General features: G+C 41.4%; 1 protein-coding gene across 3 annotated transcripts in view; it reads right to left on the bottom strand.

The window, feature by feature from the left end:
- LOC129685621 (E3 ubiquitin-protein ligase TTC3-like) overlaps positions 1-14028 on the bottom strand; it is a 29701-nt gene extending 15673 nt beyond the window's left edge. For 2 of the 3 annotated variants that reach the window (XM_055619127.1, XM_055619130.1), the window contains exons 1-6: positions 13928-14028; positions 3544-3698; positions 3218-3260; positions 2565-2715; positions 2092-2179; positions 271-324 (exon numbers count right to left, since the gene is read on the bottom strand). In XM_055619127.1, coding sequence (XP_055475102.1) covers positions 271-324; positions 2092-2179; positions 2565-2715; positions 3218-3260; positions 3544-3687 — 480 coding nt within the window. In that variant the 5' untranslated portion in view covers positions 3688-3698; positions 13928-14028. Of the gene's footprint in view, positions 1-270; positions 325-2091; positions 2180-2564; positions 2716-3217; positions 3261-3543; positions 3699-5813; positions 5894-13927 lie in introns of those variants that run through there. The other variant, XM_055619126.1, reaches the window with a different exon arrangement.
- Positions 14029-14953: the final 925 nt, after the last annotated feature.

Here is a 14953-nt window from a genome sequence, read left to right as displayed (position 1 = left end):
ACTTAATTTCACTGAAGGAATTATATGGTAGGAAAATAATCTAACGACAAAATGAATAACTTGTAAATGGCTTAAAACTATACTCCATATGACTTTAAAAATGAGGCAGATCTGCGAAATAAGAACATTTATTTAATACACAGAAACTGGTATTACCAAACACTACATGTGAAAGGTTGGGTGTTTGGAGTCGTTATCTGAGAAGCATGCAGCAAGAGTGGCTTTCATTCATCTGAAGTGGATGTGCTGGGGTCTTTAATTAACACTTACATTTTCTATTTTATAACCAATTCTCAACAAGCCTTCAATAAGGAATGAATCATTCTGCAAAATAAAAGAGAACAAAAACCACACATTTTTCCTTCTTCTGTCAATTTTATTTGAATTCTTTTTTTCTTCCTGGGGGCTGGGGGGAGCCTGTGTGCGTGTGGAGGCCTGAGGTCGACGACAAACGCCCTTGTATGTGGAGGGGTCTCTCGCTACTCCGCTCACCTAGCTGGCCAGCCCTACTCTGATAAGCCAGTTTCTGCCTTCTGCAGTGTTGGAACACAAGCTGGCCTCCACGTCTGGCCAGCATGTACATGAGTGCTGGACATCTGAGCTGCAGTCCTCAATCCTCACAGTCAACCAGCCACTTAGCCATCTTCCTAGCCTCGGAATTTCACTTTCTAATGAAAAGAGAAAAAAATCCCTACACGGAAGGAAAAGTTGTGAGCTACAGTGTCAATTAACAAGGAACCACGCACGGACAGGAAAAAAGTCCCCTAAGACTCTATTACATTGCAGCCACTGTGAGCTCCCAGGGCACTGCTCACAAGTGTGTGCTCATGCCTAAGTAAACAGACTGCACCGCAGTTGTGCGGGGACAGCACGTGGAACAGCACACCACAGAGCACGCGGCAGTGATACGCAGCCATGCCACAGGCTGGCCACTTAGCGCAATACCCTTCTTACTAGTGCTTTACAGTTCTCAGTAACTCACCAGAAGATACTGCAGGAACAGCACCCACCGTGGCCTGGCCAGACCTCACACAACCATGTTTACCCTGTCTCTTGTGCACGAGATACTGGCCAGCATCACCATGCTCAGTGTTAAATAGATCACAGAAACTGGCAGATGACTCGGTCCTCAGCGTGCATGACTACATTCTCTACATACACAGCCGTGTACTTGTCACGGCTCTGACAAGGTTAATTTGTCCCTTCAACATTCTAAAGCAATTCAGAAATTGACTTCCATACAGTTCTAGTTAAAAATTACACTGTTTGACTTTTAAACGTACACATTTTTGAAGTTCATTACACCTAGACTCCTAACAAAGGTGTGCCTCTCCGGCATGTTGTTCCGAGCAATTTTAGCAGGAAACAAACACCTTCACCAACTGTAAGCTTCAACTAGAACAGTACCAGAGGAAAAACCATACGAAAGATCCACAACACGGGACCAACCACCCCTCAAGTTGTTCCTGACAAGGTCACTCCCAGTACAGATTCCTTGTCCATGGTGCTATTACATCACGACAGCCCATCGCTTTCACACAGCATGACTCACTGACTTATGATGAATTCCAGCTTCTAGTCCTTAGCAAGATGCAACCCTGAGCCCACTGTGACACAGGGAACCAGTGTACTGCCTGACGGCTTCAAACCCAAGCATGTCTACGGATGCATAAAGCACTGTCTGATGACTGCTGTAAGCTGCTACTATGGGACAGACACCACCTACTGACATTCTTTTGCTTGTCTGCTTGCTGTCTTTTGTTTTTTCATTTGCGTGCGTGATTGAGGGAAACACAGAACAGCGCGTGTATGCATGACACATGAACATGTATGTGTTAGAGCATATACCTATGTGGGTTTGCACACACATGGAGGTCAGAGAAGGCCGTCAGATGGCCTGTTCTCTACCGCCTTCCAGCACCGAGGCAGTCTCTCACTGATTCCGGCCGTAGGCTGGTGGCCAGTAGACCTCAGTGGGCCTGCTGTCTTCACCCCTCACCACAGTGCTGGGGTTACAGGGCACAGCAAGCACGGTGGCCCTCCAAGCCATCTCTCTAATTCAGACGAGCGGAAACACACTCTACCACTTACTGCAACTTTCTTTGCCAAATCCACAATGTCTTCCATCAACTCAAGATGCTGTAATTTCTTCAAACTTATCTCAGCAGCACGAGAACGGCTTAAAGACAATGTTTTTAAGATTAGGATCCCAAATGTAATTATTTACTAAATGTTACATTTATATGAACTTTATATTTATAGCTCTGCTTAAACTATATGGAAAGTTCTTTCTCTTTAATCAGGTTAGCAAACCAGACACTTTATCTTCTCTTTTCTGTAATACTCAGCTTTAAGTTTACAGTCTATTACTCTTTAAGGAATTCATTAAAATGTTATAATTACTCACTTATATTCCAATCCCAAGTCTTTACTTTTTCTCTTACTAAACATAAAATTAAACAGCATTCAAGAAAGAGGTACAAGCCTCCCACTGTACTTGGTAATCCTCAATTCTGTACAACATGCTACCATAGTTCTTAAAAAATTATGACACAGTAACTTACATGGCTTCTACACAGGGATGCAATCTCGATATCACAGAACTGTGCTGATGTTGAAAAAGAAGTGGCCAGAAGATGTACAGCTTAATAGTATCACAGTAATCTTGTAAGATAGACAGTGGCTTGCTGCACCATATATTGCAGATGTCATATTCTTAATTAAATCAAAAGCTAAATTAGTATTTTCAAATATTAAAACAGTCAACCTAAGCTGGGCATAGTGGCACACGCCTGTAATCCCAGCACTTAGGGAGGCAGAGGCAGGCGGATCTCTGTGAGTTCAACGCCACCCTGGTCCAGGACGGCCAAGGCTACAGGGAGAAACCCTGTTTTGAAAAATCCAAAAAAACAAAAATAAATAAATATCCAACCTATTTAGAGATTAAGAAAATTTAAGTATTGGCTAAATTCTAGTGTAACAAAAAAATATTACAGTTTCTAGTCTGAGACAAGAATCTCAGCATCTGACCAAAGCTGGTCCATACCAATCCTTCTGCCTCAGCCTCCTTCCTAAATGCTGGGATGATAGACTATATCACCAAATCAAGCTAAAATTACATTTTTAAAGATAAATTCCTTATGTTGCTATGACTGGGTGGATAGCCCTCCCTTAACAGTCTTTCAACAAATTAGCATTAAAGTATTAACATACTCACCTAAATTTTTCTCACTTTGGGCATAATCTTTATATTGCATACCCTAAAAGAAGAAAATTATTCTGATTTTTATGTGGTTAAGATTTAAAAGTGTGTATGACTTGTGGTTTCTGAACTCCTCTGGGGCCTTCTCATCTGCCGGCTCCTAGCTTGTTCCTCAGCATTTCCTCGGGAGCTTTATTAGTCTCCATCGAAGCAACACTCTCACCACACTCTGGCATCACACCCCTTCCTGTCTGAATCATCTCTTTAGAAGCACGTGTGCTCTCCTGTCAACACACACGCCACAGCAGCCACTGGAAAGAAGAGTCAGTAAGCCTACTCACCACGCCATCGTAGTAAAGCTGGGTCACTCGGACATAGTCCTCAGTGGTCAGGTCAGGAGCACAGATACAGCCGTCCTCGTAAGGGTCATCCTGCAGTAAGATATCGTCTTCAAAGCTGAGGCCTTCCTCAGCAGAGTCATCCATGCTGCACCTTCCTGAGGAGACAGCGACATTCAGGTCAGCGTGATGTCAGTGAGGTGGCCGAGTAGTAACACTATCCCTGCGGTACACTGGAAGCACGCCTGGGGCCTACAGCCTGAGGACGGGACTGCAGTCGGAACACTGAAGTCTATAAGGTCCTCATCCCTAGCCCACTGTTCTCTTTCCAAACAGCCTAACTCTGTCTCCCTTTCCTTAGATTCACATACTCACCAGCTCAACTGTGCTTCAGGGATACAGGTCTCCCAGGGCATCTCACTCTGTCTGTGCCCAGCAAGCTACATCTTCAAAACGCGTTTGCTGAACATAAAGACGTTCCCGTACTGTGTGTTTCTCTACCTGCCTTACGGCATACTATAAAATATGCCACTTCACAGCATATAAACTGCTACACTTTCAACCATCCTGACTCTACCCACATGTTCCTAGTTCGTTCATTTAGTTCCATTCAGTAAATCTGTCAAGGGCAGAGGGGCAAAGTTGGGGTGACTCAGAGACACTGGCCTTCCAGGGCTGCCCTAGACCCACCATGCTAACCATCCCTGCCTGCTACTCTCGCAACTACTGCTGCACCGCCGGTGCTGCTGGACTGCAGGTGAGAAAACACGGCACCTTACCAAAAGATATTTGCAATGTTGGCTTCAGAGGAGGAAGAGGAAGGCTAGTCTCAAGTTTTAGGCTTTTTCCCTAAAGAAGTTCAATTATCAGGATTTATCTCCAGAGCACTACACTGAAAACTCAGCATGTCATTACTTTTAGCTCTTGCTAAGTAGCTGCAGTCTTTGCTGGCCTCCTCTATCTGCTGCTTGGTCACATCCATCCTTAAGTAGGTCACCACCAGCCCTCGGAACACACACCTCCTTCTTCAGTCAAACAGTATGTTCGGTTAGATGTATGAAAAGCTGACAGAATCACAAGTGAGGAGCAAGCTTCCTTGCAAACTAACACGCTACATGTCGCACACTGGACCACGTGCTTTTATAGGCATCTTCTCACTAACCTCAGTCGTTTTTCATAGAAGATCCAGCACCATCTCTACTACACAAGTGGGTTCTGAGACACTTCAGTGAAATAATCTGCTCAAGGTCCCCAAGTAAGGGAAGATCCAAACCGAGTCCTCCGGCCTCTTCTCACACACAGTAACCAGCTAGAGCTACTCCTCCTTACCACAGCCACCTACTCAGTTCTTGACTGTTCTCAAGCTTCAGAACACTGGCAGTCAGTCTTCCCTTGCACGTCCACCCTCCCAGCTGTATCGAGGCCTACGCTGATGACACCTCAACTAACACAGATGTCACTGCCTACTTCACTAGGCCCCTCCTTCACCAGTGTCCACTGCCTGAGCCAGCTTTAAGTCCTTCACTCTCATCAACTCCTCTCTGAGCAGCCCACCATTATAGCTTCCTTCTTTCCCATCGCCTCCTATTCTTCAACCTACTCAAGATTCTCTTCCCCTTCTTCCGGAGTCCGCTGTTTCCACTCGCTTTTGGTTTCCTACAATTTGGTTCCATTTCTACCATTTGAGGGATACTGCTTTTAATGAAGTCATTAATGACCATGTACAATAAAATGGTCATCTATAATATCTGAGAAGTTTACCTGTTCTACGTGAACACTTTCAGAGTATAAGGAATTTACACTATAGCTGGAAAAAATAAGGACACCACAGTACCCAAAATAAGGCACAGAATAGGCAAACTGTTGTCCTCAGAAATAAACTCTAAATACAGAAAGAGACTAGAACTGTCATAACCCACAAAATCACCATGGCGTAGCTTACAATACACTTGGCGGACTCCAGCCATTCTAACAAGGTGCTGGCTAGCAAGCCTAGCAGACCTCGTGATGACACACAGAAAAACGGCACTATGATTACAACGCTGTTGCATGCTTCTATGTTCTACTTTGTTCAGCTAGACACGCAATGTGGCAAAATAGTTAAAAGCATGAACTCTGGGGCCAGAGGGACTGGGCTGGAACCTTGATGCTCCCATTGCCTGGGTGTATAATTCTGGGCAGATTTTTAAAAATCTACTATTTTTAGATGATTCCACCTAAATAGTCTACCTTAATTGCTAAATCCAAAGAGCACTTTTCAGCTTACAACTTACTTGACACTGTGGACCACTTCCTCCTCCTGAGAACTCTTCTTATGAACTCCACAGACCATCTTCTGGATCTCCTCCTATTCGGCTGGCTGCTCTTCCTCAGTCTCCTTCATGGGTTCCTCTTCTGCATTCCCCACCACCCGTATGCCAACTCTCTTCTCTTCTCACTCTTATTCTCTGAGTGACCTTACCCACCACACTCATGGCTCAAAATAACCTTTCTGAACTTTTTATCATTTGCACAGCTTCACCATGGTTTTTGCCATTTCCATTTACTGTATGAATTTTTACTTAATATTTCCCTTTCATGCAGTTTACTTAGCCTGAACAATAATGTCCATGATACCACAGGTTTGGTATACACGTTTTTCACATTAAATTACTATTAAATCCTTTCAGATGTTCATCTATGCACCATTTAAATTAGCTCAGGTGGCACTATTTTAGGAAACGCTGGATTTTAAATTTCCAAATGCTGAAGATCCCAAATCTCTCCAGGATGGGCCACAACACTCAATTTCTGGAACTTCCATGTTAATTGCTACTACGTCTTAACCAAAACGTCTCCAGCCCTTCAAATTCAGAGAGTTCAAGAACTCTCAAAATAAGCCAAGTTCTTTCCTCTTTCTGTATACTCTTTATCAATTAATTGCTCTAAATGCCAAATGGTTATCCAAATTAAAAATGTGAAGGAAACCAAAAAGGAGGTCAACACTGACTCCCCACTCTCCTTAAACATTTCCAACTTGCCTCTGCACTACTCCCCTAAAAATAAAAGCAAACAACTATCTGAATGAACCACACAAGTACTTCATGCCAAAGTCATACTGTCATCTTTCTGCCTGCCCTTCAGCATCCTCTGAAACTGAGCCTATTACCTCAGCCTGTCACTGATTAAATCCACTCACAGCCTCTCTTTAGCGTCAAAATTACACTCTATCCCTACAATAGGCCGACATGGCCTGGTGACCCCACTCCAGGACACCTGGCTGTTGGTCATTCCTTAGCAACCTATCCCACAACCACATGATGACATCAGTTCCCCTCAGCTCAGGAAGCCATTCCTGTCATCCCAATGCACTGAGCTGACCTCTGAAAGCTGAGAGCACCATGCCCACACCACTGAAGGCAGTTTTCACACTGTCTGATCGATCATCATAGGCCTATTTATGTTACATCGCTCTGGTCTAGAGAATAAACTGTAACAAACTCAACATGTGTACAGTACAGTTAATTAGTATTTCCTATAGAATGACTTAACCTATGGCTTAACTTTAAACTTGTTTTAATATAAAATTTTTTACTAAGAAATATTATTTGATAAAAATTTTTCTAATACAAACTAAAACTAGCATAGTTACCTACTAAAATAAAGGACTGACTAGACACGTGTCTAGTCAGTCAGTCACAATGGCGGGGTAGGGGACGGGGTCTCCCTCACTAGCAGGGAACTCACTATGTCGACCGGACCAGGATGCCCTTGAACTCACAGAGACCTGCCTATCTCTGCCTTCCAAATTCTGAGATTAAAGGTGTGTGCCCTCAGGTCTGGCAGATTAGATTTCTTTTAATTGTCCAATCCTAGAGAGAGGAAAACATTTATAGCTACTCTCTCCCTCCAAGATAGCAAACCTCAAGCTGGACACTAAACTGACTCCCCAGAGCTAGAGGCAGCCCCTCCAAAAGCCACAAGGGAGCCAGGTAGTAAACCCTGGGCCAGGAGCCCAGTGTGAAACTTGAAAATGGTTCCAGTCACTCTCCGACTGCCAGCCAAAAAACTGATATGCTTTCAGAAAGTACTCCCCAAGTTAGACTCCAGCTTCTCACAAAGATGAATCAAATAGTTCATAATCAATCAACGATGTAGCAAGCCATTATGAGAAACAACAGAAGAAAACAAGCAATAATGTTAAAAACTATACCCCAAGATGACCAAATACATACTACAAAACAGCTACAGATCTTAAAACAAACACAAACAAAAGACTAAAAGAACTAAAAGGGGAACCACACAGACTTTTTAAAAATAACATGTGCCAGGAATGATGGCGCATGCCTATTACCTCAGCAACTCAGGAGGGAGGGATGGAAAGACTGTACCAATGCAAGGTGAAGCGGAGCTACAGTAAGACACTGTCTCAACAAATACAGATGTACGACTGATAGGTAGGCAGGTAAGTGCTAAAAGTATACTTACAAATTGAAAAGATTAGCACACTTAAAGAGAAAACTGGTTATCTAAAAGACGAAGATAAACTCATTGAAACTATCTAGCACCTAGCTGAAATGAAAAGATGAGAAATAAGAGGAAAAGTAACCCAGAAAGAGATGAATACATAAATGTTCTGTTAAAACTTCAAAAAAAAAAAAAAAAAAAAGATAAAAATCAGACAATATTTAAATAACACAGGAAGGGTCCACCCAGCAACGGTGTTGAGACTCAAGCCAAACATTGGGTGGAGTGCAGGGGGCCTTGTGGAGGAATGGGGAAGGATAGAAGGAACTAGAGAGGACGGGAACTCCACAAGACCAACAGAAGCAATTAACCTGGGCCCAGGAAGGCTTGCAGAGACTGAAGCCCCAACCAAGCATCACACATGGACTGGAGCTAGGCCCCTACACAGATGTACCTAATAGGCAGCTCAGGCTTCACGTGGGTTCCCTCGTATGGGTAGCTGAGTCCTCTAACAAGGACTCTGTTGCCTGCTTTCCAATCACTTCCCCCCTGGCGGGGCTGCCTTGCCAGGCCACTGAGGAAGATGATGTACTTGATGTGTTGGGTGGGTTGGTGGGAGGGGGCTCCCCTTTTCTGAGTGGAAGGGAAGATAGGGAACAGGAAGGAGGGTGAGCCTGGGAGAGAGGAGGCTACAATTGGGATGTAAAGTAAATAAATAAATTAATAAATAACAGGATTTATAATATTATAATCAAAGATTTAATTGAAAGTCAAAATTCAGAATGAAGACAAACCATGTATCAAAAATTTTTATTAAAATAGTAGCAGCAAGAAAGACAGCTCAGCAGTTAGAAGCACTTTCTTGCTTTTCCAGAGGTGCAGAGTTCAATTCCCATCACCCACATCAGCTGAATGGCTGCAACTGCAGAGGATGTAATGGCCTGTTCCAGCCTCCAGGGGCATCTGTATTCATGTGGCATATATTCATACAAACACACACGTAAAAATTTTTTTAAATACATATTTAAAAAAAAAAAAAAACAGTGATGTTAATTTTGGTTGTAAACTTAACCCATGTCTGGAATTACTAAAGCCTAAGCATCTGGGCATGCCTGTAAGGGGTTTTCTTGAATCAGCCGAATCAGTCTTCCCACCGTAAATCTGGGTCTTCTGACGGCAGCCCACATAAAAGGACATGGAGGAAGCAGCCTTGCTTTCGCCTGCTTGCCCTCACTCTAGCTGTCAAGTTCACCTATCCTGTTACTGAGGCATCCTGTTGCTGCTGTTAAACTTACACCTTCAATGTAGCCTGAAGACCAGCAGGTTTATAGGAATCCTCCAGAGTCAAACAGCACATAGGGAGTGCTAAGACATCCAGCCTGGGAGACTGAACAAACACATTCTTGGCCTTTCCACTGGGGCACAGCTATTGTTGGCTACCTGGACCACAGCCTGTAAGCCACTCTAATAAATCCCCTTTGAAACATACACACATAGAGAAAGAGAGAGAGAAAAAGACTAATTCTATGTTCTGTTCCCATCCCTTTTAGGGAATCCTGAGTGATAACAGTAGTAGTATATTTAAACTCAGGAGTGAAATGAGACAATCCCAAAGACAATCAAATATAGCTAAAGTAAAACATATTTTCTCTAAATAAATAAATAAATAAATCCAGCAAAATACTGCATATTTTTGCTATGCTAACAGAAAAGAGTTTTTAAGAGCCTATATCAGAGTAACTTCTCCAAGAGTAAAATAATGATGGTTTTAGATAAAAAAATGAGCTGATTACCAATCAAGAGATTTGAACTAAACTGGACTGTTTAAACCTAACAATTAGAAGACATACTGTCTGATGGGCCAAGAAAGAAAAATCCAAAAATATAGTCTGTAAGAAACACTTAAATTGTAAAGAAACTAAAATAGCCAAAGTTAAAGAAAAAGGGTATTTTGGGTAATTTCTACCAAATGAGACTTTAAGGCAAATTTCAGAATGGACAACAATAGGGCACAGGTCCAATTCACTAAGAGACCAATGTTAAGCCCGCACACATCTAATGAAGGAGTCTCAACATACACAACAAGAACTCCTGGAACTATTAACAAAACCAGATTAGCAACATCCCCGGTCTCCAATCTACCACGGAGGGAGCCTCAGCCAAGCAAGAATCAGCTTGGTCAAATGAGCAGGCCAAGACGAGCCTGTCTAGCTCGACTCAAGCCTGGCACAACAAAGAGAAGTCCTGGATAATAGGATGAAGAAAATCTAAGAAAGACTGAACAATACAATTTTACTCTTTATCTTACAGACATGTAACAGTTACAGAATGCACAGACTTCATATTTATACATAAAACATTAAAATTATTCTTCATAATTATTAAATTCTATATAAATAAGGCCATAAAATTGGGTTAAAAATTGTTTTCATAAAGGTAAAATGAAGTCCACGTTCTGACAACATAGTTAAAAAAAATCAAAACAGTGAAAAAATCAGCATATTTAACAATACTTAAATAAAAGCAAAAGATAAAATTACTCCTTTGCTAAAATTAATGACTAATCAATAAAAAAAAGAGCCAGTTATCATGCCTCAGCCCTGTAATCTCAGCACTCAGGAGACTGGCTTAGACACTCAGAATTCCAGCCAGTGGAGGCCACAGAATGCGCTCCAGTGACACACAAAACAAACAAACAAACAAAAAGGGAGAGAAAAGAGCAATATAAATATTCAAAATGAGAAAAGAGAAAATAAAAGCAGAACATGCGAAACAAAATATTTTAAGTAATTAAAATGCCATGAATTTGATACTAATAAATTTTTGTTGAATAAACAAATTTCTGAAACTACCTAAATGTGCATGCATGAAAAGGCTATATCCAAGTCATTTTGTAAGTAAGTTCCACCAAAATTTTAAGAAACTCAGTCCAAACTAACCACCCAGTAACTCAGCTGGTAAGTTACTGTAACCTTCCCACCAAAATCAACTGTCTGAGGCCCAGGGTGGAAGCACACCTTTGCTCCCAGCACTTAAGAGGCGGAGCCAAGTAGGTCTCTGAGTTTGAGACCAGCCTGACCTATATATCAAGAGTTCCAGGACAGCCAGGACTAGATGGTGAGACCCTATTTAAAAAACAGAGGGTGTGTGTGTTTATAAACATTATCAAGCTGGGCAGTGGTGGTTTTAATCCCAGCACTTGGGAAGCAAACGCAGAGGCAGGAGGATCTCTGTGAGTTTGAAGCCATCCTGGTCTACCAAGCTAATTCTAGGACAGCCGAGACTGTACACAGAAACCCTATCTCAAAAAAGCAAAAACAAAACAAATCAAGAACATTATCAAACTCAGTCCCATAGTACATTAAAAAGAAACCCTATTAAGGCCAACTTGGATCTATCTCCAGAAAAAATAAAATAAAATAAACTCTAATTAAAATCCATAATTTGGAGGGCTGGAGGGCTCAGCAGTGACACGCTCTGGCTGCTTTTGCTGAGGACCTGGGTTCAGTTCCCACATGGTGGTTCACAGGTACCTACAATTCCAGGAATCCAACACCCTCTTTTGGCCTCTATAGGCACCAAGCACAGAGCTGGTACACAAGACATATAAAAGCAAAACAGCCATACATATAAAATAAAAATTTGTAATTAATTTGTAATTAATTTCATTTAATGAGTTGGAGAAAAGATGAAACAAAAATCTCAAAAAATGCAGAAAAGCATGTGACAAAACGGCAAAGCCTCCCTAATACCACAGTTCTCTACAAAGCCTCCCAACGATTCTCCTGTTGACAGCTGTTAACAACCCTGAAGACAGCATCTTTGAAACTGGGACTGAGACCTGTGCATGCATTATAATCCCTTCTAATGAACAACCATAACCACTTGAATTGAACCCAAACTTAAAAATATGCCAGAACATAAAAACACACACACACACAATCAATTGGAAAGAAAGAAAAAATCTAAACATCACCACTGCAAATGACAGAAACAAACAACCAAACAATGGAGTTCCAAAACAAGAAAGAAAAAAGAAAAGCAGGAAAAAAAAGTACTATTTACAACCAATTTCAATTCTCCACAAAACTGATTGATTTCAATTAAGCCCCAAAGGAGCTTTCATATCCAATTCTTAAAGGTCAGAGGTCTAGGAACAGGTAAGACTCAAGATTTTCTGGGCCAGAAGACTACTGAAGGGCTAAGAACGTGGCTCAAAGGTGCAGTGCCTCATTGGCATGCACAAGGCCCTGAGCTGAACCCCAGCACCGTTTCACAAATGCTGGGCTTCACAGTATGACCCTCTATCCAAAACAACAAAACCAAACAAAACTAAACCAAACCCCACAGAGTTCAGGTAAAGCTGCAATGCTGAGACCTCTACACAGACGAAGACTAAGCAAAAGGAACAAACCAGACACACACAGAACCTCAGCAGGCAAGTGAGGGGCCTGACTCTGCAAACAAAAGGCAAATTCAATATGGCGTAGAAAAGATGAGCCACACGACAGCGAGTGACTGAAGGTGACCTCACGTCATACACAATGCTGACTCCGGGGGAAGCAGGAATTTATGTGAGAAAAGCATCATTTAAAAACGTCTAAGAGAGACACAGTGGCCATCCAGAGGAACATATTCCCAAGTAGATTACACTAAACTAAAGAGCTGGGACATAGGATGTTGTTAGTGTGCAAAGCCTCTGCTGCATACATTATGTCCTGGCTTTTCCCAATGTACTTTTAAAAGAAAAAATACTACCAGTCTGTCAGCTTTAAAAGACAAGTCAGTATTTTTAAAAACGTGGCTATGTCTTTTCACACAGGGAGACACCTGATCCATAAATATTTGAACAGATTCTCAATCTCATTAATAATGCAAATTTAAACCACAGCATGCACATGCCATGTCATCCTACTTGCAAATATTGAGAAATATAAGATAACACGTGTTGGACAGATTGCAGGTTAGCTACAGCTCTCACACAATGCTGGCCACGGTATGTAAGTTGACAAACCATTAGCCCAAACACAAGCTGGTACAAACCACTTCAGAACCGATCTGAATCATTTCATGAAGGGGAACATTTGTACCCCTGTAAACCAGCAATTCCACTCCTAGCAAACACCTTACAATGCTGGGTGCTTCAACCTATTTTTTGTTCACAAAAGCACCAAAGATGCCTTTGAGAATTATGTCTAAAAAAGTCCAGCATGGCAAAGGATAAACTTCTGGAGTATCATAAACATTTTATAGTAATACTGTGATTCTTCTAAATGTTGAACTTGGCCAGCAAGATGGCTCAGTGGGTAGGGGCACCTGCCACCACACCTGACACCCTGAGTTCAATCTCCAGGTCTACATGGTAGAAGGGAAGGATTTCCTCAAGTTGTCCTCTGACCTCTGTACATGTGCCAGGGCACCCACAGCAGTAAACAGGTGTCACAATGTTCTAGGTATTACGGCTAGTTTTATCTTATACTTGAGTTGAATAAAAGTAATTATATACACTGACAAATAACAGAAAAAAGCAAATGACACTGATTTCCTGAATAAGTGGGCAGAGGAAGTGCTGAGATTAAGAGAGGCCTCTCTGGCACCGCATATAGCATTTTGCATTATTCATCTGATTTCCTTTTTGCAGTTATACCACAGCTCTTTCATGGTTGTGCTGCTACTCTTCTTACAGGAAAACAGAACAATCAAACAGGAACATGCATAAGCTGCATTATATTCACCCATCAAAGCAGTGAAGAATTAATGACGTATCTATACTGAGTATTAGTTACCTGTAAACACAGCACTGAATGAGAGCAAGTTTCAGATGACTACACCCAGAATAACATTCTTTACTCAGAGACCACATATACAATTTAGGATTGAATGACAAAAATCTGAAAAAAGTATTTAAAATACAAGAATAACATGAATTCAGGATAGTCACCTCTGAGAGTGAGCACATTCAATATTGGTTAGGTTGAATCTTGCATCCACTGGTAGACGTCACAGTTGTAAATGTTTCGTGTATTCTGGATAAATCAAATACTACATCAAGGAGGAAAGGATTTAAAGAAAAACATCACACCTTTAAAATGCTTTTAATGATACATAAATCGGTTCACTCACTATTTGAGAGGTACACAGATATCACACTGAAATCCTTATCTTTACATCAACAATGGCAACATTAGATAACATAATAAATGAGGACTAAATTCAATAAAGACCAAATCAATTAGCTCTGAGATATTAACCCATTTGCTGTCACATGGCTAGACAGAAGCCAGGCTATAAGCAAATTTAGCAGCAAGCCAAAAGTCATAAAGAAGACGGCCAGTAAAGAGAGAGAGAGAAAAGTAGTATGTTAGCAAGCATGTGAGGAAATGGTGTTCTCGGCACCAGTGAGGCACCAGTGATCGTAGAGACTGTGACAGCCACTTGGACAACTTCTATCTTGTCTCATTAGGTGGAAGATCTATGTACTCTACTGCCCAACAAAATTATGACTAAGTGTACCTCCTAGAAAACTTCCAGAAGTGTGCATAGCAAACAAATACAGAGATTTATTGCAGGACTGTTTTAAAGAGAAAAGACTGTAAACAATTCCAAAGTCCACCAAGAGGAGACTATAAAAATAAATTACGGTATATTCATACAATGCACTGCTATACCAACAATTATAAAATTCAAAGAAAGTACAATTATTCCATTTATTCATATATAAAATGCAAAGTGTGATGCTGAGTGAAAAAGCAAGTTGCAAAAAGACACAATTTTATATCACTTTAGATTAAGAACCAACACTATATATTGTTCACGTATTCACCATTACCAAGTTATAAATTGTGCACGGAAATGATACACACAGACCTGAACACAGTGGCTATCTCTAGGTAAGGAGGGGGACAAACTCAGCATCTCCAAAATGTCTTAAACTTTTTTTTTTTTGGAGAATTTTAATTAAATTTGG

Source organism: Psammomys obesus, unplaced genomic scaffold (genome assembly GCF_907164565.1).
Source record: "Psammomys obesus unplaced genomic scaffold, mPsaObe1.curated_primary_1811, whole genome shotgun sequence".
Lineage (NCBI taxonomy): Eukaryota > Metazoa > Chordata > Mammalia > Rodentia > Muridae > Psammomys > Psammomys obesus.
This window is presented reverse-complemented; position numbering and strand designations above follow the sequence as displayed.